We start from the raw sequence: 25,860 nt of genomic DNA on the forward strand, positions 1-25,860 counted from the left end.
GCTTCAAGTAGCATTTTAGTGAAATTGTTATTTTAAGGATTTTTTATGGTAATTTGGGTACGCGTCGTCTTTCACTCAGTGAAATGTGTCGTTATGCATGGCTTTCGTACTTAATTAATTGTAGCCAAATTTTATGTATTCGGAGCATGATTTGATTTTTTTACTGTTTGTCTGCACTGACACGAAACTGTTTAAAATTATTTGAGTTGCGCAAGAAGAAATGCTTGCATTTATTTTAAGAAATTTTTACACTCCTTCAAGCTCATTAAAGTAGACAATATTTTAAGCATTTAAATTATTTTATTATCGGGGGCTCTCTAACAAGATTTTAAACTTTTAATTTATTATGGAAATTTAGATATGTACATTAATGTGCACTTTCTTCAAGAGAAAATGAAAAATTAACGCAAAGTGCGAATATTTCTTTTATTGCTAATTGGAATAAGTGGCCCCAATGGTCGAATGTAGCAAATTTTTCATAGTCTATTAGATATTGAATATAATAATTTAAAAAACTGGGATTATATAATCATATGATTATAAGAGTTGATATGATCTTATTTTAATGAAAATCTCACAATATTTGAATGTAATATATGTAAATACGCTTTACAGTCATTTTTAAGAACTAACAGTTAATTAATTTTGTTAATTAATTGACGAAAACTTTTGAATGCTGTTATAAAAAACCCTTCTGGCGAATGTAAAACAATATTAATTAAACCAACAATTAGATTTAGTTTAAATGTTCGGCAATTTCATTAAATTAGGAAGCAATTTATTTAATTTTCAAAATAAAACGTTTACAGAAGATTTAATTTCACACCTAATGTAAAGAATTTAGAATTTCTTATTTTTAAGCATTAGAACGGTTTGAGTGGCTGCATGTTCATGATCTGAAATTTAAATTCCAGATAAATTGATTAATTAATTGGGTTTTGGATTGAAATTTAATTAATTAGTTAAATTTGTTTTCTCATTCTACAAAGCAATACCCACTTGAACAAATAGTGGAAATTTCTCCCGGATTTTTTCTATTTCAAAATAACTATCGACTCATACGACCCAGTTTTATGACAGACTGAATTAATCTGCGAATTGACCTTAGTTTTGAAGGCTTTCCAAGTGCGAATTGATGAGTATAAACTAAAAATTTCATTACGAAACTTTTAAAATAGGACAAAAGACTTGTTGGAAGCCGGAACAGAGCTAAAACTGCATTCCACTGCATTAAAAACTTACAAAAGTAATAAATTATTTAAATTTGTTAATTGAGTAAATTTGTTGTGACACTTGGTGTTTTGACACAGTATTATAACTAATCTACTTTTAATGTCTCAATAATTCGTGAAACACGTGTCCTTACATTTTCTGTAATTTGAGATTACTTCGATTTTGAAAAAAATTACGACACCGGGTAATCACAGTTATTACTTGTCGGGTGATTGACGGTTTATCTAACGTATGACTTAATTTTTCCAAACATGGTCACCTCCATTTAGAGAAATTGCATGATCTAACTAAGCAAGTATCTTCACACATGTCCGTGTTTGAGTCAGGCGATCCACTAGGAGGCATTTTTTATTCCATTCTAGAACAAACACCAAAAATGTAACCCATTGAGGCTCTACTAATTTAATTTAATGAGAGGCTAATGGAAAATCATGAGTAAAGGGGTAGCCAGAGAGGACAAACTTTAATCAAAGCATTCCCACAACATTCCTAATGTTGTAACAAGTGAAAACAATTATTATTGCACTGCAATATTTTGCAATACCACATCTAGAAATTTTTTCACACGCTACTAAAATCGATTAATTAGTTCCCCAATTCCTGGGCATCCTGTCCAAGCAGTGGGACGACTTTCATTCATCGAGAATCAACGCGCCTTCAATTTTGAACATGACCTTTTGTTTTCGATTTAGGAGATAATAGTCTGCGCAATTGTCGCAAAAATTACAAGTGAAAGGGCTTACCAGGACCACCAACGGCCGCTATTGATGTTTACTTACGCAATTTATTGGCGGGTTATGCAATCGCAGCTTGCCGCATTCAAAGGCACGCCTTAAAATTTAAAAGTTTTTTTACTGAAAAGGGGAAAAAGTTCAGTTTGATTGGCATTCTGGACCAAATTCTGTAGAGTTCGAACTTTGAAAGAAACGGTAACAAAAGTGAGCAAAAAATGACTTCATTCATAACATTTATACTCACTTCTGAAACTTTATTTTTTCTTACGTTATAAAATTATTTCACTCTTTGACAATTAATTTATTTGTCCAATTTTGAGGAGACAAACAAACCTGTTTTTTATCAGTTTAGGTGGGTGTAATTATTTAATTATCATCTTATGTAAAAATTAGGAGTATTGATTATCTAACTGTTTCAATTTATAAAACAATAAAATGTTGTGTTTTTTCCTATTACTTAATTTGCATGAAATTTCTATTTTGAAACATTAGATAGTTTTGGCAGACAAAATTATAATCTCAAAAATTTAATGAGTTGACTGTTATAACCAACTATTATGTGCTCATTTTATTTGCCAACAATAGTCCATATTTTTCTAACCAACTAAACAATCCAGAAGTATAAAATAAAATTCTCATGATGCTTTTATTTCTTCTATAGAAGCTTTTTAACAGAGTTGATGACATAATCAATGCATTATTTAATTATTGTCTATGAATTAATACAGTTTATGAAAGCAATATTTTGCTAAGTCATTGTGCTCATTTAATTGGTGCGTTTTATCATTCCTTTAATTGTTTTTATTGGTACTAAGACAAGATGATTAACTTATTTATTATAATTAAATGCAATCACCCGTAACGTTACACAACCTTGAAGTATTTTTTGCCACAATCTATTAATGCATTGTTGGTTGTCTACATGTAGAGAAATAATTTAACAAATAAATAGAAAATTAAGTACGTTGAAATTTGAAGTCACACTTCGCAATCTCTACTGCCTCTTGTGCTGTAATTCTAAAGCTAATTTTAATCCTAACTCGGGTCTTCTGTCATTCCCTTCAACCATATCTTTAACTTGACTTGAATCCACAACGAGACCGTGATTTTCTCGTATGAAATTCTTTGTTTTTTCAATGTCTAAAAGATCGACTCCTCGACAACAGTCATCGAGGAGGATGGTCCTGTAGCCACTAGCAATAGCGTCTTTTGCTGTGGAAGCTAGGAAAAAATTATTCTGTGAAATTTAAATTTGACGAAAGTTTACCAACACAGACGTCGTAAGCCAAACCACACAAATACAAATCTGTGATGTTTCTAGACTTCAACATTGAGTCTAATTTAGTGTCGGTGAGCTTCTGGTTGTCCCAGAAGAGGGAATACGAGTCCACGTCCGGGTTTGTGCCCTTGTAAATTTTGGTCGAGTTTTCTACCACCTAAAATAAATAAAATAAAAAAAATAAGGTTTAACTAGTTTTTGGACCACCTTGAGGTCTTTGTGCAGGTCCGACCCCCATGTATTTTGTACACAATGCCGTGGCCACAGTTTCTGCACCATGGGGGGTTCCCGGTCGAAGACCACTGTATCGTAGACTTTGGCATTTTCGGCCGAAATTGGGCTACTTTGGTGCAATTTTCTCAAGGAGATGTTGTCAATAAACGAAACGTGATCATTGGGGTGCCAGTCGTATGAATACACAACAGTTTCGAATTCAACCGTTTCGAGGAGGTTGTTGATTGGTTGTATGACATCTTCTCCGTGGTGTTTAGCCGGACAGTTGGTAATGTTGAGACTGCCTGTGATGAAATCGTTTTGGACGTCGATGATGAGGGCTGCAGAGACGGGTTTGACGATCTGGGGGTTGTCAGAGTTAGAAGGGAGTTAAGGAGAGTTGGGGGCGTTACTGTTTTGATCCAAAGGTTCCAACAAGTGATAAACTCGTCACGGTCGATGCTCCTGTCTTGATTTTTATCGAACACGTTGAAAATTTTCTCTAAAGTGTCGCTGTCAATTTCGTACGTTTCGCCTTTACTGTTCCGAAAAAGCGCCCGACACAGCGCCCAGAACTCCTCCAGGTTCAACTTCCCATCGCTAAAATGTTTACAAGTAGAAGTACACGCAAAGCTTATAAAGTTTAGTTCGATTTTACAAAATTACAATCAATATGGATACGGTTATTTTGCTGCTTTAACCTTTCTCAAGCCATTTAACGGTTAAAAATAGACACAATGGAGTGCGGAAGAAAGGCCCGGATTCAAACACACTAATTATGCAAAACACATTTCCGAAAATTTAATTCGCAGCTTTGTGAAAAAATTCAATCGATAACTCATTTCAGGGAGGGCTTAATAGCTCGTGTACGATTTCACGTAATCAGTTTCGAATGGGACAGTTTTCAATTGGATTTACATTCGGGGTTAATTACACCACACAAAACTAAGGAAAGTAAAGTCGGGTTGGGGGTTTGTAAACCCGTTATTACACATCGGAGTCAATCATTTCATAAAAATAAAACCAACATAAACATTTTTTTATTCATTTTTGGTGGAGTGGAAAATTTCAGGGAAAATGTTTCGAACATAAACATCACCTGTTATTGCTTTTTTTTTTCAGGTTTATGACCTAGTTTTAAGCGAAACCAAATAGTGGATTCTTTTAATAGGAGTCAAGGACGTCAAAAATGATCTGTGGGCAAACAGTTTACAAAAAATTTAAAAATAAAAATTAATTATGTAGCTTAGAGCTCATAACAGTTTCTTTATTTGACCAGGTTTCCAAAAATCGCTCGAGGGCGCTCATTTTTTCACCAAAATGATAAAAATCTAATCAATATTTAAATTAGGATAATGGCTCGTTAATTAATGTTTATTTTTTAACTTTACCTACTTTGTGACGTCATTAACAACTTTTTAAACCGAATTTTGTCATTACATAAATATTCTTTCACTTTTCACTTTTACTGCAACAGTAAATACTGACAAAGATTTATGATTTCATTGAAATATTCGCTCACTCATCGATAGTATATTGCAATTTTATGTATTTTTAATTCCAATTTTTACATTTTGTAGACGTTCATTTAGAATATTTTTAATTTCTCTATTCGCCGCATTGGAATTTTCCCAATTCCAATAAAATGTAGGTATACGTGAAAAAACACAGCGCCTACTTTAAATTTTGGAACAGTAGACTAATGTGTTTATCCTGCTGTGAAATTGGTTGCCTAAACTTTTTATTAACAAAATAAAAAATTTAAATCTGATAATAATTAAATTCAATGTTGAAGGAGCTTTTCGTTTTCTTTGCCAAAAGAATTTCAGATTTTAAAAACATTTACGAGTCAAGTTGTTAAATATTTATTTGAAATATTGAACTATCTAATTTTAATACCTTAACAAATATGTTTTTCTGAATTGTCAACTGAAAGAGTCATTTTTGTTCACTTTTGTATTAAAATTCACACATGACAATATGTGTTATTTCATTCCATTATAACAAAAATTAATAAAACTTTTGGAACATTTCAAATTTAATTTTTTTATTATACCTACAGTGCCTTCGCAAATGACTGAGGGCCAGAATACCCAGGCACCCAATGTAAAAACTTTTAATTCATTAATTACATTACATTACAATATCAAGGGCGCCGAGGTTCACGACGCTCTTGGTCATTTTATGAAGGCACAGTATTTACCAATTGTGTTGTATTTTAATCCATTGATTTGAAAAATTATTATAAAAAATCCTTTTTTTATCGATTTTTACTTTGAATCTCAGTTGAATGAAATTAAACAAATATAACACCTGTAAAAAATTTCTAATCTTGAAAGATTTTATCTAAAAACCAAGTTCAAGTCCAAGTAAGTGTTTTTTTAAAAACGAGTATTTGTATCTTTAGAATGATAACAGTCGTATCACCAAATCATTATCGATTCATGTCAATGACGATATTTGGCAAATTCTAATTTCCCTTGAAAAAAAATGGTAATCCTCCATAGATTATTGAACATGACTGCAGCAAATTACCAAAACCGGCTATTTACACAACCGCGGTGTTCTACTGTTTGCTATCAATAAACACAGGTATTGTATAAATTCAAGGCCTCGATTGTTATCCGTCGAGCCTATATTTCCTCGAAAATCTGGCATTATTTAACATAAAAATGGCGTCCGAATAAAAAAGGCGCGAAAAAGCATTCTCGTAAATCCCCTCGTTCTAAATTTAGCCCCGGCATCAAATCATCATCGACATCTAAACATCTAACCTAAAAGCTTCTACTGGTGATATTTACCAATCCTTGTCGAAAGCAGCAAAGCACGCGTCCATACTGCACGTACAAATAAAGTTCACAAAATCAATGCGATTTGTGCTACCAGTCATGTCTACTGCAGTTGGGGTAAAACTACGCGCCAAGTAGTGTTTACAGTCGATAATATCAACGCGACGACGATTTCCCTTCGCATCGCTGACTGACACGAAACCGAATCGCCGACTCGCTATCAACGAAAAAGCGTGGGAATTCCCGAAAGATTTTCCTTGTGTGACGGATGGTATTTTCGGACTGACATCATATGACGTCACTTGACAATCGACGAGGGGTTTATCGATCGTTCTCACGTCATTTCAAGGGGTACTTCTTGGGGATTAACCATTCACGAGGGCGAAATGAAGCACGTAATAACAGAGAGGGTGAATGGGAAAAGCGAAAATGATTGCGACGTGTGTTTACAGAAGGTGACAAATCTTGAGGCACGATGAAAGGGCTATATTTTCAAAGAAATGGAATTTTCTTTCTAATAATCTTGACTTTCGGCTTTAATATCGATCAATGTTTACGCATGGGATGATGAATCACTTGAAAATTTATTGTTATCTTGTGCAAAGGAAATGAGTTAACTAAATATTAAGTTGCACAAAGTTTCCGAATGTTTATGACGTTATTTTGAGAAAGAAATTGTAAAATAATTCTGCCGTGTCCTTAAGTATATTTTGATAAGAAATTATCTTGATGTTTGGTGCTAAATATTTTAGATACGAATATAACTATCAAAAATTTTCAAGTTTGTTTTAATCGTAAATTACGTGTTCTTGTGCAAGTTGTTATTATTACCAAGCTCTCTCTAGGTCAATAGAATATTACGCTATACAAGAATATCGTTTGTTTGGGTATTACCCACAAAGACCACCACGTGGTTATCAGTGTACCACATGACAAAATATGTAATAACAGTACTACTATAAAAATTCCAAGTCTTTGCTTGTCCGGGCTTTTTAACATAATCTTCTGATTACGCCCTTAATACATAAATGACTTGTATTAATAAAATTTAATGGTAAACTATGTCAATATTTCCACTGTTTTTAGTGTTTGTTTTATTATTATAAAAACGTTTTTTTAAAAGTAGATTCATTCGATTATTGCTACAAACGTTTTGTGTGATCTGTCTACCAGATAAAGATAAAAATGACAAATTTCTCATTTTGGGCGACATCTTTAATCATATTGCGAGCAGGAATTTGTCACGACATGACACAATCCATTTACGAAAAACGCTCAGGTAATAATTTTTACAAAAATACATTTATTTATTAACGAAAAACAACAACAACAAAACTAAACCTACATTTAAATACTGCATTTTCACCACACTTAAATAAATACTCAATCACGTGCAAAATGGCTTTATATTTTTTAAAATGGCCCCTCCGAACACTCTCACTGGTGTTTTAGTCCAACTAATCAGCACGTCTTTGCCACTAATCGGCGCCCCTTTTCCCAAAGCACAATGATAGCTCAGTTCTACCAACTTTAACCCCGTCGGTTTGGGCGAATACTCCTCAATATCGTTGGCGACCCTCGCCCCAAAGTGTCCCTTTTTGGGAAGCACCTTAATCGCTGGCGCCGGTTTAAAAAGCGACCACATGCTTTCGAAAAAGTCGAAAAGTTTTGGTTTCCGGTTCGGTTCAACCGAAAAGTAGCTCAAAATCGAGGGTATTTCAGTGTGCACCCCTTCCACGCCGGTGGCGTAATGGCCACGAGAGGGGAAGTCACTATGTGACGCGTGCGAGGTTGACGATAGGACGAAATTGAACCCGAAAACGTCCCCTTCGATCCCATCGTCCAATCCCTTATCGAAGTCGGTGTACTCTTGCCCCACCACGATATCGCCGCCGCCCTTGATTTTGGTGCCTCGTAACTGCAATAATAAAGGTCGGCGAGTGATTGACTCGATTTTGGTGTTACCTGAGGCGCGAAACCGCTCGATTTTAACTTTCCATTCAGGTATAGGGACCACGAGGCGTGCGACGATGACCAAGATTGGCACACGTGGTACCAATGGTTCTCGATGAAGTGTGTATGGATTTTGAATATCGGGTGTTGCAGGATTTCCAAGTTTATGTCGGTGCCATGGGGGGAAATCCAAACACGGATTAAGCGCTCTTCTTCATGTTCTGGGAAAAAATATAGCTGATGACAGTACACGAAATGAAAGTGTGATGTAAAATATAAGCATCATTAATAACAAGAAATAAGGAAAATTTTTAAAGAGTCGTAAAAACTTACTTGAATATGAAAGTAGGGGATGTGAATAAGTTAAGTTGTTGCTTCTGACCCAGATACAAAACGTATAGTCGCTTAAGGGTGGCACGTGACTAATATATCTTAAAAACTAGAAAAAGAAAGCATCACAGTGGAATTGGATTTATTGTCACACTAACCTGGATGTAGCCTTTTTGCGTGAAAGACACCTTATGTATGGTGGTATCATAAAGTCCGTTGTAATTTTGAACGAAACTTTGGACGCCGTTTCGTTTATTCAACACGGCCTCAATCTCCCAAAGAGCGAAACAACAAAAAAGTAGCGTGTGCTTTACAAATTCCATTTTTATCTGGAAGAAAACACGTCGGAGAGTACTAATGATGTAATTTTTACACGATTCGTGAAGATAAGTTCAATGTCGCGGTCGTTTACTGTGAATTTCTGGTTTGAAAGCTGCCATTGACAGTGAACGAGAAAAGTAGGAAAAATTACTACCGCGATCGATGTATACAATTACCGGAAAGTTTTAATCGATAGTTTAAAATTACAGCAATTTATTTCTCATTCCAACAAACTAACAAAAATAAATGTCTAGTCCCAGTTAGCCACGAAAAAGGAATTGTAATTAAGCCAATTATTGTTGCGGTAGTAACAAAATAGGCGGTGAGGATTGTAGTTGGTCTGTGTTTTTCCGTTACCATACATAGCAGTCAAATAAATGAACCAAGCACAGGTGTCTATATCACTATAACCCAACAACAATAACTTCAGCTATTTTTTTGATAATCGTCTAAGATGATTGGTTCAATGTTTTCCAGCAACAGAGGAAATCGGCCAATTACATTTAGCGGTTCCGTTTCCCTTTCCGTACTTGGTTCACATTACTCAGTAACCATTCTTATAAAAACCCACCTCTTAGGCTGATTTCTCTATGATTTGTTGAGCTTTTTGTTACAACGGTAACAATAACAATTAACAAATCAGAGGTTTTTTTCGCTTTCTTTGTCGTTATTTGGTTGTTACTAAATTTGTATGTTACACACAAAGTCCCTAAACTTTTTGTATAACTAGCTATGAAGGGAACTAACCAATATCACACAGAGAGGGAACTCAGTCGTAAGAATTTTGAAAAACAAATTACTAGTTTAACCAATTTAATTATGTGTATAAACTAGATTAAAATCTGCATTTTTGTGGTCTGTCTTTCAATCAAAAGTCCATTTCGGATTTGTGACCAAGCAGACAATTTTGACAACATTTTGCAATTGACTTTGATTTCACTTATATGCGTTTTTATAATAAATCGGAGTTTACATAAATGTCTAATAAAGTGGCAAGATTTATCGCATCGATAATTTCTCGTATTAGCACGGCAAGTTCACGCCACGCACTTTCCGGTTGCCGGTACCCTCATTACCATTCATTAAGCGGATTCCCGTCCAGATCCCGATTTTGGATAAGAAAAAACAATGCCGGGATTGTTGACACAGGAAAGTTCGTAATTTACATGAAAAGGAAGAAAATACCGGTCCCAATGAAAAAGTTTTTCACAAAAATGATAATGATTTTTGTTCCGTCTTGTCCATTCACTTTTGTTTTGAATAATTAATAACGAGAGAGTTAATACAGCGGAAATTTTTCAAGAGGCTCATTAACCGGATCCGAATGTCAACTTCAAATAATGTTCGAGGATCGTCCTGTATTATTAAATTAGATTTGCTGTAATTATTAATAAGTGTTTTTGTGGATCTCCTGCCTCGTTACTTCGGATATGAGTGAAAGTTGTTTATTATTATAATTTGGCGGACCGTTGTACGTGAGGGAATCCCGTTGTAAACAAAACGGTTGATTTGGAAATTGAAAATCAAATTAAAAATCAAACGTAATGAGATTACACTGCAATTGCTGTAAAATTATGCAAGGAGAATATTTATAACATTAGGGATAACTAGTGCGTAAGCATCATCATTAATAATAATATTGCACAATATACTACTTTCAATTTACTAATAACACAACTCACTTGAAATAAAAAATCACACAACACAGTTTTTTTTTAACTAATCAAGCACATCTTAAGCTCAAACGCTTTGCATCGCAACCGAACCATGCTGAATACTTCGCTATACTGCATGTGGTAAATTTTCTTTTTAGAAATGTGGCCGGTACGTCCTCCTCCACTTTACTCTAGACACACTTCTCTTGTATAACAACTATTTGAATTGACAATTAAGGTCGTTTTTGTAAGCCAAGTGCAGTTGCGGTTTCGTTACTTCATTAACTTAACTGTGGAAAATTGCAAAGCATTTGTACACAAGATGCAATCAATCGACCTCACGTTCTTTTGTCATGGATTCACAATTTTCCAGAAAGTCATTCTAAGAAAAACAACTTTTAAATTGCAGTTGATTACAAGGTGAAAAATGTGTATAGGAACGATGTCCCAATTAGCCAAGAACTTGTTAATGAACAAGAAATGTAATATTTATGAGTAGTTGATTCTAATTGTTGCAGAATGGGGAAATGAAAGGAAAACTGTAAAATAAAAATATTTTATTTTCACATACTATGTAAACAAATGTAGTAATATATCATGCTACTAATCTCTCCCGAAAATGGGACATCGCAACTGCATTTCTTCACTTCGAGATAATATTTCTCTACTCATTTGGGTTCAAAGCAAAAAAAAATAGAAGTGAGAGTCTATGTTATAGATTTGAAACACGATGTATTCTAGTTTTGCCAATTTTGAGTTTGCGAAAATTTGTCGAAAACTTATTTGCTTTTGTAGGGAAATAAAGGTGATTTTTTTTTGAAACAAACGACAAGTTTAGTGGAAAAATAATTTACGTTCTTGATGATTTAGTTGCTGTGGCATTTGCTTTGCACATGAGAGCACAATCCAGCGCACGGTACGATTCCAATTAACAGGCTTGTATGACATTCTCGTTTATTTTCAGGACGGTTTAATGGTAGCTCGTTTAGAATCATAGAGAGTGGAAGCAGGAACTGTTAATTGAGTCAGATGCAAAAACATGATTCTGTAACAGCTTTGACTGAATCGATTTTTTTATTTGTGGTTACCGAAGTATTACAAAATTGCTTGTGGCTTGAATGTGAAACTCCACATTCGCATGACACTTTTTACGAATTTTGTAGCGATTTTGTGTATTTCCGCAACGCGTAAATTAATTTCCTCAGCTTCCTAATTTGGCAATAGTAATGTAATGTGAAAGGTGCAAGCAAATATTCAGTGATTTAATACTAATTAATTGATTTCAACCGTTTAAATCGCATATCTAAACCGGACAGCCGTTTGATTCCTCCATTCCTGCTTTAGATATTTTGACGGGGGTCACTATGTCGCAATAATTGAGTATAACAGGTGGGTTTCGAGAAGGCTTTACCGGGTTAGGCGATGGCATGGATTTGAGAAGGGGTCCTTGATCTTGATTCTGGCGGTTTCCAGAAGGTTAATATTACTGAATGTTTCGAATTTCACTGATGATATTTGTTGCCTCGAGACGAAGAAAGCTTCATAATTGATCCTAAACATTTTTTTGCCGAGAAATACTTTCAAATGATGATTCCATTGCGTAAGGATTCTGGGTGGAATCTTTGGTGAAATTGGACGATTGGGTGTGCGGTAATTGGACCGCGTTTCCGATTTCGATGTCGTTACGCATTATAGTCTAGACCGACTGTTTTCGGCGGTTTCACTTTAATCATCAGAGAAACGTAAAAAATAAGCGATCAAGTGCAATGTCAAGCTCAACGATTTATTATAATTTTACAATTTTTGATGACATTTTAATTTTTAAGGGAAAGCTGAAATAACAATATAATAAAAAGAGTTTTAAATATTTTGTGTTAATAAAAAGGTCATTTTTTGTGATTTTTATTAATTTAATTACTTGTACAGTTGGAGACAAATTACTTTGGTTGTCAATGTCCCTTGAGTGACATTAAATTGTAAAGCATGCTTTAGGACTGTTAACCTTATTCTTAGCCACTGTCAATCATAGTTGACAAGTTGTATGTACATATTTTTGATAATAAAATACAACAGCTGTCATTAGTTTGAAATTGTCATTCATTTTAACGTTAAAGCTTGAATTACATTAAAGTGTCAGAAAAGTTACGAACAAAGTATTTTGTCTCCAACTGTACGTTATCCGATCTCGAGGCTGGTGCCTAGATTTCAATCTGATTCTGGGCGCGAACGCCTACGTTCTTCGAAACGATAATTATTTGAGAATATGTAATTGTAATTTATAATTTATAAATTATAACTTTGTAATTTACTGTCAGATTTTGGCAAATTCTATGTCAAAGAATATGGTTATTAAACGACTATTTGTGTTGTTTCTATTTTTGTTTACTTTGGACGGTAGAAATCTTTTTTTTTCAAATGATGTCCCATATTTTATTTTAACTTATGTAACTGCTAGAAATTTTATTTAATGCTCACAATACCTATCAAGTGGGTTTCGTCTTTGATCTTTTATAAACAAACAAAACAAATAATAATTCCAATTTTTTTATTTATTTTGCTTCTAACTATTGTCAGTTCTGATAAAATTTGTTAAAGTTGTTATCATTAGCAATTGGTGGTCGATTTATTCCATATACATGTATTAAGAAAATATTTTTGAAAAATTTCTTAGGTACTGAAGTTTTTTCCTTGCAGGGCAGCGCCGGCAAAGCCCCTTACTACATGGGCTCGACCGCCAGCCTCCCCCGCGGCGCCGCCCTCCTGCGCACTTACTCCCCCGCCGTGGGGGCCCTACCCGCCGACCGTCTCAAATCTCTCCCGACAGGTAACAATCCACCCAATCCACCTCCAGCTCTTGAATGCCGCACGACAGCACAGTGCATGGTAGTTAGCTTAGACGCTTGACCAAAAGTCGGATTTTCTTCTTTTCTGAAAGAGGAAAATCTGATAACTCACCATGAGTGTTTTGTTGGTAATGGTGAAGGTAACTTTTGAAAGGTGCTCCTCCCAAACCTCAACGTGCGTACTCCGGTGGGTCCACCCGTTCGAGTGATGGCCCACCAAGACCACCAGACCGATTCGCCCCCTTCCAAAGGCCTGCCAACCCTCTCTTTGCTTTACCAGGTGGGTCGACACCGTCCGAATCGTCCCGTCGAGGCTGCAGATTGATGTGGCATTGAACTTTACAAAAGTAGAGTAGAGAGACCAAAATTAAACCTTAGATACTTGTAGAATCACTGTAGAAAGATCTGAGTGTGATGTAGAACTTTTCAAAATTGAACTACATTTTACTTTTTTTATTTATTTTTTTGATAGATGGGTATATGTCGTCGCCTGAGAGGGGGTCGCGCTACGAGGACCCCTACTACAGCCAATACGCTTCCAGGTCGGGTTCCATCACCCCTGTTATAGACGAAGAAGTCAGGTACAGCCCCCAACTTTATAAAGTTTTTTTCCCCAACTATCTTTTTATTTTAGTGACACCGAGTTGCTGGACGATTCCTACTCCCTTTACGGGGTTAAGTTAGCTTCGGGGGGTCCACGAGGGGGTCCTAGGTCCCCCTTTCCACCTCCTGCGGCCGTTCCATATGACGCTACACGGTAAAATAGTAATTAAGACGTATTCAGTGATTGAATTAAATGCGTTTTTAAGGTTGCGTGTAGAAAATATGGAGCGTCAACTTGCTAATTTGACAGGTTTGGTACAAAAGGCACTCACGCAAACTCCCACAACGCATTTACAAGTACCAGGGAGGGAGAATTATCGTACAGGTATTTATCTTGTGGTTGCGAGTGCGTGGGCTTGTGTTTGTTAATGCACTAAATAGCAATTAGTATAGAAAATTTTCAATTTTTGGGAGGATGAAGGATACGGGGGTTTCCTTTCGGAAAATTGGTCAGTATGAGTTAGTGTCAATCCGCTTGTCAAAACTAAATCTGTACTTTGAAAATTGTATTTTTACATTTTTCAAATTATCCGAAAAGTGTTACTTGCAAATAATTTTTAAATTTGCTTTTTATTAAAAAGTAGTGATTTAAATGTGTCTGACATTTATAGAAAGCAGAGAAATCGTATTTTTGTCCAGTATTTTAAACTGACTTTAAACTAAAAGAGAATTCCATGAAGAAGATTTTTTTTTATCTGTCGCCATTGTAAGTGAGAATCTTTCTCCTCAGTTGTAGTGGGTGGAGAAACCTAAGGTCATCTCCACTTTCTAGCATTTTATAGTTGTTTTTTTTTTGTACTCTGACATTCTAAACAAAACGTGTAGGTACAGAAAATAAGCAAACAATTCTGGAGAAAATACAAATTAAAGGTTTCATTTAAGTATTTCAAAAAGTTGGGTTTAAAATGGACTTATAAGATCCTCCAGGTACTTCCGAATTTGCTTAAATCTCAAGGAATTTACACAATACACTTGTATTTGAGACAAAATGGTTTCTATATCTTGCAATAATTGTCATATAACAGAATTTAAACCTTGGTAACACTAAGAAAAGTATTTTCATTATCTTTATTCACATAACACAATAATACAAAATTTTATTAAAAAAATAATTAATGAGTCAAAAAACAGCACAATCTGAAGCGGCTTCAGCGAATATAGAAGCGCCAGAATCTGAAGAAGGGGATGTTCAAGCAGTTCCAGGGAATCCACTTTCACAACAACAATGCACTAATACCTAGTAAAATTAAACATTTACTAAATGCAAAAGAGAAAATAAGAACCTCTGCAGTGCCTACATCTAAAAATTCATGGATGATGTTGACTATGAGCATCACAAATTACTAATTAAAAAAACGTGAAATGGATCTCTACATGGGACAAGCGTGGCACATTGGGTATCAAATTTCTATTCCACAGAAAAAAATACTTATAGTGTTTAATTTACAATAAAAATATGTTTATATTGACTACTCACTGCGCCATTTTTTTGTTTTTATTACACACCAACAAAAATACGATTACCTACCACTTGTTTGTTTATTACAAGCAGATCTAAAAACTTTTTGCTTTGTGACAACAACGGAACAACGCTAAACTTGTCAAAATTCCCGTATCGTCTATCACTTATTAAGCAAATTGCAATTTTAAGTAGAAAATCATTCACCAGATTGGATTCGAACCGAATTGGCAATTTACAAAATTTTCTTTATTCATTAGAATTCAGTTCATGTTCTATTATACATGTAGCATCAGCGCCTGCCGATGGTGTTACTAATGTTGCGATGTGTGTGGTGCTTGTGAATAGTTTGTTGCTAACATCACCATTTCTCCTGCAGGAGACGAGTTCGATAAGAACTCCAGTTCAAGTTCCGCCTCTTTACCAGGTTTGTATTCACCCGCTTTTGGTCGCTTTTTAATTCAACTAACATCATCCATCATCACCGCGCATGAGATTTAAATTTTATTAAAAAAGTGTCAAACGACGCGCGATGATTTCCCTATCGGATTATATTGGCAGTAACATACTTAGTTTTTAATTGATTAGCCAGATTTTGTTATTGCAAGAGGTACATTTTAATAACACTCCGATTTGTCTATGTTGGCAGATGACTCGTATCTACGATCTGACAGCAAAACGCCCAAATTGGGCAAAAGCGGCTGTCGTAAGTCCATATTTTTACTAAGCATGTCTTAGGAGTATCTCGATGTGCGAAACTCTTCTCATTAAGTCTTTGTACATAGATCCCGCTTGCTGAAGAACCTGCAAGGATATTTGGAAAGAAAAATAAATTTCTTCATTCGGCGTTTCTTATCTGAGACTTTTTCGGACACCGTTTTTAAATTTGTATTAAAAAAACAAATAAGTGTTTCTTGATTGGTTTTTTTCACTGCTTCCAAGGAAAGAACTGTCCGAAAAAGTCTAAATCGGATACAATATCTAACTACTTATCTCTGCATTAGACTGTCTATTCTGCTTCCTTCTTGACCATCTTCAAATTTTCGAAATATCCTGCTAGTAGTTCCAAAGAATCTCTCCTCAGTCTTGTGCTTTCCTCAGCTATTCCAAATTTTCTAAAAATGTGTGTCCTTTTTAGATAAATCGGTTTCTTTCGAGAAATCGGTCTCATTCAGTGATGAACCCCCCGACATGAACTCGCCGAAGCAACACAGTCCACAACATGCAGGTAACCCACTAACCCATCATTCAGAAATTAGCCAAACTCACCCTTTTAATTTTTCTAAGTTTCCATTATTTTCCCGATCGAAAAAAATGAGTTTCCATTCGATTTTGTTTAGTTCCGCACTCATTTTCTTCGAGAGTCGCATGCCTTTCACAAATAAAGTAGGTATTGTTGTACGTTAATGGAATGGATCGCATGTTTGTATTTTTTCCCGACTAACTTAGTTCTTTGGTGTTTTGCTTTCCCTAGCGGATACTAAACCTGCCAAACCCGCCATTAAATCATCAACTCTTCCGCGGACCTCCTCACAGGGTAAGTGTTTTTTCCCTCGATTTTTCCATCTTGAAGATTTGGTAAAACGAGGTTTTTCTCTTGACTAACCTGGGTTTGATTTAGAGAGAGATCGTTTAAAACCGGCGCCTCCGCCAAAACCGGCATCGTTATCTCCAGGACAATACGATGGAAGACTTTTATACCGCGACCTGCAGTTAACACCAGAAATGTACAACCAGTTGCGTGGGTTGCAAAAGAAAGCAAAAGATTTAAGAGCGGAAGTTAGGAATTTGAGGAGGATGTCACAAGCTCAAGCTCACTCAGTCAGAGAAACAATTAGAGACACTTTTATTAAAATTAGAGCAATGCTTTTAGCTGGAGGTGAACAAGTGTGGCAAGCCGGTAAGTCAGTGTTACTAAGAAAGAATTAGGTTTTTAATCCTCAAATTTAGGAATGGATCAAGAACGGGTACGTTTAAGTCGAGAGGAGGACCTTTACAAGCAAGAAATGTTACGTTTGGAGAAAGATTTGAGCGATCTAGAATCAACAGTTGAGGAATTGAGGGGTAATGTGATTAATAGGAAGACGAGAGTTAATATGTCTGATGTTGAAAACATGGCACTAGTCTTAAGTAAAAGCTCAAAAACTGTGGCCGATTTAAAATTAAGGTGACTTATACATGGGAGTTTGGTGAGTTGGTATGAGTGATTGGTTGCAGATTTCCCGGCCTACAAGATGGAATGAAGACTTTTCTAAGTTCAGAAATGGAGAAAGTTATGAGGGAGGAAAAGTTTCTCAAGGAAGAGCCTGAACGGCTGGAAAGTGCATTAAGACGGTGTAAAAAGCTTACAGGGACTCTAGTCACTTTAAAAAGGTTTGCATTTAACATAAGTTTTTAATTTTTGACATTGATTTATTTTAGACTTGCAAGTGTTCAAGAGCAACGACTTCCGTGCTCAAATTCATCGACTGATGGTCGTCTTTCGCCCACCGTGACGGAGACGCCTCCTATCACCCCCACGTCCTCGAGCAAGGTAAGTTACCTAAAAACTAGCTCGATGTCTAACCTGCATGTCTGTTGTGTCGAATCAATTTATACGCGATGTAAATTGATTCAGTCAGCATTTTTCCGGAGAAGAATGCCTTACATTAATGGACTAATAAGGTGATATTCTTACAATGATGCAATAAGCATTTCCAATGTTACCTTAGCTATGACAACCCCTACCCCTTTCTGAGTCTCGACCAATGTTCGTGAAAATGAGGATTTGAGTCGGTTTTTCACGAATATCGGCATCGATTTGAACTTAGATTAGGCCTTTTCTTGCTGTAGAAGCATCTTGTATTTCCCCAACCCCAAGTCTCACAATTAACTAAACCATGCACATGGAATCGCCTTAAACTCAATGTTAATGTAAGAAGCTTAAAGAGGTCACTTGTAAATTTGTACATATTAATGTTCTAGATTTTGTACAGTGATAATTTCGAAAATGTGCGATTCCTCAATTGAGAAATCGCGATTAAAAGACCCCATCTACCCCCACACTAGACACAAGCGAGCTAATCACAAAGCATTGAAACCATCTTTTTGTTGTCTTTGTCTAGTACGACTGGAAGTGGAGTTCTAACTTCAAGGAAGCTATAACCACTCACGAGTAAAATAATTCTCCGTTTATCAATAATGCTTGCATATTTATTTCTTGACTCGTACGTGATATGTTCTTGATAATGAACTGTTCATTGATTATACTTGGCTTGACGAGTATTTACTCTTGTAATTTATTGGTCTTTCTGCACTCAGCACGAAATTACAACAACCCTCTCACACGATCACTATTTTTTCTTGCACTCGTTTGCTTCAGAATTATATTTCTTTTCGGTGCGTGAAGACGTCCCAAGGGACGCTTTCACGCCGGTACAACTGCTTCAAGGACCAATAAATTATGGACGTGAATGACGACAACTACCTTTTCCTTATAGTAAGGTGTCATTGGAAATGTCATAGGCCAAACGGCCATTGCACCACCAAGTATTCAAGCCAGAAACCGGTTTCTTAAGCGTTTCTGCCTTGCCCTCACACAGTTCAGATGCTTTGATTTACTTTGTAGTCTATTTCGCTTGACTAGTTTTGGGACCCGAACTTTACTAGTACATTATGGCATTCTGTAGACAAGTAGATTTATTTTTTGAATGTACTTGTAAAGGTTGCGTAGCTTAGATTTGTCGTAGCTTTTTTTATTTGCTTATTTTGGAGGAGTTTTCACAGTAGTTACGAGAAATTTTCGGTTGGCCAACTCTAACCTTACTATAAGGGAAAGAACTTATATTTGCATGCTTTGCCTGGTTACTGCACGCTATCTTTCACCTTTATTTTTAACAGAATGTGTGAATTTTTGCCTTCGTGGCAATTTTATTATTGGTAAGATCTAAGAATCAATCTTCCTGCATGCACACTTTCTTCAGCTTTTGGATCTTTCTTCTATCTGTATTTTAGATTATCTAATTGTTGGTTTTTTATTTATTGATTTAGTAATTGTTTCAGTTGGACTCACCCCATAATCTGTAGTTGACGTGATTTTTTTTGCACAAAAATAAGTTTTGTTCTTTTAAGGTAACCTTTTTTTATTGTTTCTTCACGAAATGTCTACAATCTTCTTTAACAAACCTTCCGCTAATACAAAACTATGCACATTAACATTTGCTTAACTTGAGAGAAGGTTGTCTCATTTGAGTTGGATTGAAAAGAACGATTTTCCCATTGTTTTGGGTCCAAATTTTATTCACCTAAAATGGAATTTGGAACTACTTATTGCGCGTGCAAAGATTCATTTTCATTTTCCATTTAATAAAAAAAAAACTTTCTTTGCAACGCTTATAATTATTATTATCGAATAAATTGCGAATGGACGAAAATAAGAGTTTTCTATTTTTCGTTCGATAACTTCCAATTAAACCAATTAGAAAATCAACAAAATATTGTCTAAAATTTTGAAAACAACTTGCAGGCAAAATCTTTTCACGCGTGTTATGTTCAGTTAAATTTCTTTGATTTCTGGGAAAATTATACAACTCAAAACTCGTAAAAAAACTTATAATGAACTCATAAAGACTGAAATTAATTATTGATGAATTTGTTTCATTAATAAGAGATAATTTAATAAAAACAGATAAAATAAACAGGGACTGTTTAATAAAACACAAGCAACTAAAAAAAAATTGTGTTTTATGCATTCTTTCCTTCTAAGGAAATATTTCCCACACAAATGTCAATAATTCATCAACTACTGTTTGCAAACGAACTATTCCGTGTTTATTTCGCAAACCGACTCAGTAAGTCAACTCTTCTCCTACCAGATTTGGTCTTACGAAGATTGTAGACAAATTTTATTTTTTATTTATTAACTAAAAACACACAATATAGTAAGTGTGTTTGTGATGAGCTTGCCTTTCACCTGGACTTATAGGTTTCTTACTGTTTACTCTATATTGGTGTTTTAGAACGAATTTTGCCCCATCTGGTTTTTCTATTCATCAACCTGTTTTCTGATTTTAAAATTTTGCGCAGCCCCCTTCCGGTGCACGTATGGGGTCGGTCATCGTCGGGGGAGACTCCGTCAGCTCCAGCGACAGTAGCCAACGTCCGGAGAACGCACTCGACGCTTTGTTAGATGAGCTCCAGACCTTCTCCAAGCCCCCCAATGAGGAGGAGCCGCCCGCGGTGCCCGCGAAGGGCATCGTCCCTAGTCATCCCCCGCACATGTCCGAGATCGGCCGGAAAGGCAGCATGGACTCGGCCACGTTCCTCCCGACCCAGAACCTGACTGTGAGCACCGCCACCGGCAGTTTGCGACGGCTGCACTCCTACCCCAGCGGCTCCGACACGGACAACAGCCCCCCGATCCAGCCCCAGAAAACCATCAGTAAGCCCCCTCTGCCCGAACGCAACGCTGAGCTGCTGCAGCACATTACGGGACGGCGCGTTCCGCCCCCTCCGCCGCCACGTACCAGCTCCAAGTCGCCTCTCGCCTCTCCCACGTCCCCTAGCCTGCCCCCGCGCTCACCCGCCGCCGGCTTGCAGCACATCCAAAACGTGCAAAACATGGTGGAGAACAAACCGCAATCGCAGTTTGAGACTGCCACGCAAAACCTAGGTTTAGGCACTTTGAGGAGAAACGTTCCTAATAGGTCTAGTATCAAGGATAAGGCGCAAACGCTGCCCAGGAATGTGGGGTCGAATCTACAAGTACCCCCAGAGAATGAGGCGATAAGTGCCTCAAATAGTAGCAGTTGCGAGAGTGTTAACTCGCAAGATGGAACGAAGAAGTCGCGGAAGGAGGAGTTGGAGCAGAGGCATCAGGAGTTGCTGAAGAAGCAGAAGGCGCTCCAGGAGCAGTACGCCAGGCTGCAGCAGCTCCAAAGGGGGGCCAGTACGTTGGCGGTGGTGCCCCCGACCTCCGAATTATTGAAAAAGACAGGAAGTGAGTCGAATTTGTTGCAGAAAATGGGGCTCCAAATGACTACCTCACAGATCACCGGGTCTTTGACGAATCTTCCAAATACAACCGCTAATTCCGTTAGTAAAAACACCTCGACCAATACGAATACCACGACTAGTAACAACGCGGAAGAACAGACCACCACGACTAATAAAGTTTACGAAACTGATATACTGTGACCAAGCACTCAAAGACGCCTGCAATCTGTATGTTGAATTTGTTGCACTCGATACTCATATCACGACTGGATTGTTACTTTTCCTGTTTACTCTGATTGAATGTAGTCAGTGTTTTATAACGGTTAGGGATTTTGTCTTTTCGATCTTAATATCTATAAAGACGTAATTTTACGAAAATACAACAAAGTCGCTGTAATTTTGCAAAATTACGTAAGGAACGTTCTAAAAATGTCACTTTTCGTTACCTATCACGATTTGTTATGATCTACACTGAATTTGTACATAATTACAAAAAGATTGCAAAATGTATGACGCACTCATTGGAAAATTAAAAAACACCACTAAATTTGTTGAGACACAATGTATATAAAATGTTGATTTGGATCGTTCCGGTTTTATTTACTATACAGGAGCGTACAGAAGTATGAAATCCACTCTTTATTGAATGAAAGATTTATTTTGGAAGACATTCGTAAAACAGCCTCCCCGTATATTTGAAAAATTTACAGACACGCTAGGTATCATCCTAAATGAATGAGTTTATTAGATAATGTGGCTTCCCAATGCAACATTATTGGTTCACGTAACTTAAAAAATGTTAAACGAGAGATTGTTTTTGTGCTTTTGAACGCAACTGTATTTTGGACGTTGTTAAATATTGCTCAAGATATTATAATACTTTACCATATGTAATCAAAGATGTTGCACATCATATTTAACTGTGGTGTTTTTCAAATGTTCATGTGATTAATTTTGAACGGAATTTTTTTGGCAGTACTAGAAATTCCAGTAAAGCATCCACAGACCCCCACCAATATTGTGATGTATCAGTTTTGCATTTTTATATGTACTTAGAAAACGCAAAGGTCCCTCAGCTGATATTTACTGTTAGAATTTTTTGTCTGGTATAAGGCCTACCTGAAAATGCCAAATTTTAAGACTACTACCGATCGTTGTACGCCCATAAATTCCACAGCAGTATTAAACAGAGTGAACATGCGATTATTTAAACCAACTGTATGTCATCTTTTGATAATTTATTCGCAACATAGTCACAATAGAATTAAGCAAATTTCTATTTAAATGTAAATAATTTTGGTTGTTGAATGAAACGTGGTGGCTGCTAAGCATTAGGTGCCAATGTAATTAAAGTTGTAACTGAATAAAATAATTAATACCGAGTCTCTATTTCATTTGGAGGTGTTTCAAAATATCGTCCCCTGTCTCCCAAACGAATATCTCAGCAAGGATTACGTGCGGCTTCCCCGAGTTATCGAACGACGTTCCTTTCTTAGCCTTAGTAACAAGATCTTGTAACTTGTAGCCTTTTCTAACACACGCAAGATCATTTTTGTGGAGTCGTAAAATGGGGCAAAAGTCATTTACTCCATCTCCAATATAAACAATCCTGTCATAGACAACACCCTTGTCGCGTTGCTCCTGCATAAATTCCTCCAGGACTCTCCCTTTGCACAAATTATTAGTGCTGAGTTTGCACGTATTTTGATTATGATAAGGGGAAATGGTCAGTAACCCATCTTCGATTTTTGATGGGTTTGTAAACACTTTAACAAAGCATTTACCAACGTCGTTCTTCTCTAGCCAAATATCTATAAAATGGGCATTAGAATCACTAATTATAATCGAGTCAAAAGCTGGATTTTTATGAAACTCCGTTATGAGGGACACCATGCCCCCAACAGGCTGTAAGTTCATAATCAGATTGTTTATTTCGTCAATTGTTCGGCCTTCGTGGTTCAAAAGTTTGAAAATTGCTTGCATGAAAGCTGTCCAACCTTCAGTGGAATGCAGACTTCGGATTTCAACAGGAATGTTGTCTTTGTCAGTTAAAGCTATGACAGCTGTATCGGAGTTATCGTCGAGGATCGTGTGGTCAAAATCAAATACTGCTAAGACTTTCATTGTCTAGAAAAGATATTTTGATGAGATCAGCCGAGCTATAATTAAATAAACTTACAAGTTGTTTTGAAGGAGGGAAAATTGGGAGAACTTTGCTACAAAAACGTTGGGAAGTGTTATTTTGACGTTTTATATATAAAACTGTCGTAACTTTAACAAAAAAACTTTGATGCTTTTGGAAAATATTTATTCTACTACAAGCATTTGTTACAGTCCTGAATATTAACAACATTTAGGTTATGTCACGTATAAATTAATAATATTAATAATTTTTTGTTTTACATTTAAGCTTAAAAAATTTTGGCACAAATAATGTCCCATTTCTAATTATTCCCTAATTAGAACAACTGCTAAATTAAAAAAAAATAAAAAATAAAAGTTATTCAAAAGCCGGTACCAACATAATAAATTATCCAAACCAAAAGTTAAATCCCTAGATTTAAATTAACGTAGTAGAACGTCAAAATTTGCCATTTCCTGATTGATGAGAAAAATAAGAAATAATAATAAATTAAACAAGTAAATAACATGGACGGTAAAGATTCATCATCTTATGTGCCTTGGGATAGCTTCAACGAGATGAGTGGAGAATTCGACACAATGGCGTCAATACATGAACGAAATAACCAAAAATTTCAAAATTTACAAGATGAAATTGTGAGGTGGGATTTTTGTAAGATTCAAAGTAACTTTTCGAATGGTCTTATTGTAAATAGTACAAAGCTGGTTTTTAGATCCATATGAAAACCGTCACTTTGATGAAGCCAAACAAGATTTTTTACAAGGGCAAGATAAAGCTTTGAAGTTATCAGAAGTTCAGGACGGTGAACACACCTTACTGTTAAGTCGGAAAAGACAATTACAACATGATATAAAAAAAATGGAAAAGAATATCAAAAGTGTTACTGCAGAGTTAGATGAAGGCATGCAAAGTAATGAATAATCTTATAAATGTTGAAATATTTGAAAGTACGGTGATTTTAGGCCTTGAGAGTCTTAAAAAGACGTACAAAGAACACAAGTTTGCTTTAAACGTTGCCAAAAAAGTGTATGAAAAAAGTTTTCATATTCTTGCAATTACTGAAGAAGAAAATAATGACACCTTTAAAGCAGTTGTTAGTTTTAATGAAAATGAAAATTTCAGAGCTACTTTATCAATACATCGAGAGCACAATAAAATTTTGAGTAAGGGAAAACCATTCTGGGAAAACACTTTAACAGGTTTGTTTTTTAGGTGTTGAGTGTAATTGTCTCCCACAAAAAGAAGTGGAAGATTTGATGGGTTTATACAATAAAACAAACAACGCTATGTTATTTCTATGTAGACTTAAGAAATTAGCATTAAGTGAATCTCATTGATTCTTTTGTGAAAAAGAAACACCAGCGTAAATAATTAATAATAGTAAGTGAAATATTTGTTTCCACGACAACGGAAATAACACGGAAAGGTAGTCCTGTAATTTGTTAGGCGTGTTTTTTCTTGCACAATGTCTGTTTAGGTTATATTCATTACAATAAATTTGTTATCTTTGTAATATTATTATCCATATTATTAATTTTTCAAATAGTTTTTCCATCACAGTTACTCAGTTCATATTACTATTTCACAAGTTCAATGATGATGAAAATTTGCAGTATCTTTGCACTGTTTTCAAATATGTATTAGATTACGTTTGAGATGACCAAAATTCAAGATACATCAGTTGGATAAAGTCGATTGTATCATGGATCGGCGTTACGATCGCTTAGAAAAAAATATGTTAGGACGAAATTTAAAAGGAATTTCAAAAAAAATATTCTTGAAAGACTCACATTTTTATAGTACCTTACATTGCACTAATAATTTTTTGTAAAGTAATTAGTTATGCAAAAAACCCTTGGTTCCATACTTTTTATTCATCGTGTATGTTTGAAAGACTAACTAGTTTCCAAGACTACTTCAATGAGTCTAATAAATATGTAAAAAATAATTGCCTTCTATTCTGCAATGTTTTTTTCTGTATTTTTGTATTGTGGTGATCTTAGGTCTTCATTAATAATTTTGAGGTGAGTCATATAACCCCGACCAGTTAACCCCGAGTTCCCATATACGAAGAGATAATGATAAGTTGATAAGATACCTTTCCACCAGTTTATGTTGAAACAAAACTTTCAAAGATACAAAAATAAAATTTTATTTGTTTCGATAGTCAATAAAATGTATTTTATTTATTTTTTATTTACATGGTTTTTATACATCTCGCCTTCTATCTTTGTGCCTTATCCTGGATCAATGACGAGAGTAGTCTCTCTCTGGAGCTTGTGCCCCAGTTAATATTTTAAACTCAATGCCCTAATTCCGAAGTGATTAGTTT

The 25,860-nt window shown here is 35.7% G+C and overlaps 5 protein-coding genes across 21 annotated transcripts in view; 2 read left to right on the forward strand and 3 right to left on the reverse strand.

Moving 5' to 3' along the window:
- LOC123013620 (coiled-coil domain-containing protein AGAP005037) overlaps positions 1-22,767 on the forward strand; it is a 72,780-nt gene extending 50,013 nt beyond the window's left edge. For 6 of the 16 annotated variants that reach the window (XM_044412267.1, XM_044412269.1, XM_044412270.1 and 3 more), the window contains 14 exons: positions 13,202-13,331; positions 13,505-13,630; positions 13,823-13,931; positions 13,985-14,107; positions 14,160-14,278; positions 15,792-15,839; positions 16,062-16,118; positions 16,551-16,640; positions 16,887-16,949; positions 17,034-17,312; positions 17,363-17,579; positions 17,630-17,785; positions 17,834-17,945; positions 20,477-22,767. In XM_044412267.1, coding sequence (XP_044268202.1) covers positions 13,202-13,331; positions 13,505-13,630; positions 13,823-13,931; positions 13,985-14,107; positions 14,160-14,278; positions 15,792-15,839; positions 16,062-16,118; positions 16,551-16,640; positions 16,887-16,949; positions 17,034-17,312; positions 17,363-17,579; positions 17,630-17,785; positions 17,834-17,945; positions 20,477-21,586 — 2,739 coding nt within the window. In that variant the 3' untranslated portion in view covers positions 21,587-22,767. The other 10 variants (XM_044412281.1, XM_044412280.1, XM_044412273.1 and 7 more) reach the window with 10 other exon arrangements.
- LOC123013626 (nicotinamidase-like) lies at positions 2,595-6,524 on the reverse strand. The gene is made up of 5 exons (XM_044412291.1): positions 6,261-6,524; positions 3,873-4,059; positions 3,454-3,822; positions 3,235-3,403; positions 2,595-3,188 (listed from the first exon to the last, which is right to left on the reverse strand). Exons 1-5 carry the CDS (start codon positions 6,347-6,349, stop codon positions 2,962-2,964), a joined length of 1,041 nt encoding a protein of 346 aa, XP_044268226.1. The 5' UTR covers positions 6,350-6,524; the 3' UTR covers positions 2,595-2,961.
- LOC123013627 (neuronal pentraxin receptor-like) lies at positions 7,532-10,673 on the reverse strand. The gene is made up of 5 exons (XM_044412292.1): positions 10,535-10,673; positions 8,690-8,860; positions 8,535-8,640; positions 8,214-8,422; positions 7,532-8,166 (listed from the first exon to the last, which is right to left on the reverse strand). Exons 2-5 carry the CDS (start codon positions 8,852-8,854, stop codon positions 7,636-7,638), a joined length of 1,011 nt encoding a protein of 336 aa, XP_044268227.1. The 5' UTR covers positions 8,855-8,860; positions 10,535-10,673; the 3' UTR covers positions 7,532-7,635.
- Positions 22,607-23,992, reverse strand: LOC123013629 (pyridoxal phosphate phosphatase PHOSPHO2-like). Its single transcript, XM_044412295.1, has 2 exons — positions 23,565-23,992; positions 22,607-23,512 (listed from the first exon to the last, which is right to left on the reverse strand). Exons 1-2 carry the CDS (start codon positions 23,736-23,738, stop codon positions 22,772-22,774), a joined length of 915 nt encoding a protein of 304 aa, XP_044268230.1. The 5' UTR covers positions 23,739-23,992; the 3' UTR covers positions 22,607-22,771.
- On the forward strand, positions 23,921-25,724 carry LOC123013631. 2 transcript variants are annotated; one of them, XM_044412297.1, is made up of 4 exons: positions 23,921-24,179; positions 24,223-24,438; positions 24,491-24,691; positions 24,741-25,724. In XM_044412297.1, the coding sequence occupies exons 1-4, from the start codon at positions 24,035-24,037 to the stop codon at positions 24,863-24,865; spliced, it is 687 nt and encodes a 228-aa protein (XP_044268232.1). In that variant the 5' UTR covers positions 23,921-24,034; the 3' UTR covers positions 24,866-25,724. The 2 variants fall into 2 exon arrangements, with proteins under 2 accessions (XP_044268232.1, XP_044268233.1); XM_044412298.1 differs by having other exon boundaries at positions 23,923-24,191; positions 24,241-24,438.
- The last annotated feature ends 136 nt before the right edge of the window (positions 25,725-25,860 follow it).

This window comes from Tribolium madens, unplaced genomic scaffold, assembly GCF_015345945.1.
Source record: "Tribolium madens isolate multiple individuals breed KSU strain unplaced genomic scaffold, Tmad_KSU_1.1 Scaffold_96;HRSCAF=242;Tcas5.2_LG5, whole genome shotgun sequence".
NCBI lineage: Eukaryota > Metazoa > Arthropoda > Insecta > Coleoptera > Tenebrionidae > Tribolium > Tribolium madens.

Coding starts and splice junctions, on each gene's coding strand:
- LOC123013626 (XM_044412291.1), bottom strand. CDS start 6,349: ATGACTGGTAGCACAAATCGCATTGATTTTGTGAACTTTATTTGTACG. Junction 3,823..3,872: donor GGAACCTTTGGATCAAAACA/GTAACGCCCCCA, acceptor GACAACCCCCAG/ATCGTCAAACCCGTCTCTGC. Junction 3,404..3,453: donor ACCTGCACAAAGACCTCAAG/GTGGTCCAAAAA, acceptor TATTTATTTTAG/GTGGTAGAAAACTCGACCAA.
- LOC123013627 (XM_044412292.1), bottom strand. CDS start 8,854: ATGGAATTTGTAAAGCACACGCTACTTTTTTGTTGTTTCGCTCTTTGG. Junction 8,423..8,534: donor TCCCCTACTTTCATATTCAA/GTAAGTTTTTAC, acceptor ATTTTTTCCCAG/AACATGAAGAAGAGCGCTTA. Junction 8,167..8,213: donor CGAGCGGTTTCGCGCCTCAG/GTAACACCAAAA, acceptor TTATTATTGCAG/TTACGAGGCACCAAAATCAA.
- LOC123013629 (XM_044412295.1), bottom strand. CDS start 23,738: ATGTTGTTAATATTCAGGACTGTAACAAATGCTTGTAGTAGAATAAAT. Junction 23,513..23,564: donor TCCCTCCTTCAAAACAACTT/GTAAGTTTATTT, acceptor TATCTTTTCTAG/ACAATGAAAGTCTTAGCAGT.
- LOC123013631 (XM_044412297.1), top strand. CDS start 24,035: ATGGACGGTAAAGATTCATCATCTTATGTGCCTTGGGATAGCTTCAAC. Junction 24,180..24,222: donor AATTGTGAGGTGGGATTTTT/GTAAGATTCAAA, acceptor TATTGTAAATAG/TACAAAGCTGGTTTTTAGAT. Junction 24,692..24,740: donor AGAGCACAATAAAATTTTGA/GTAAGGGAAAAC, acceptor TTTGTTTTTTAG/GTGTTGAGTGTAATTGTCTC.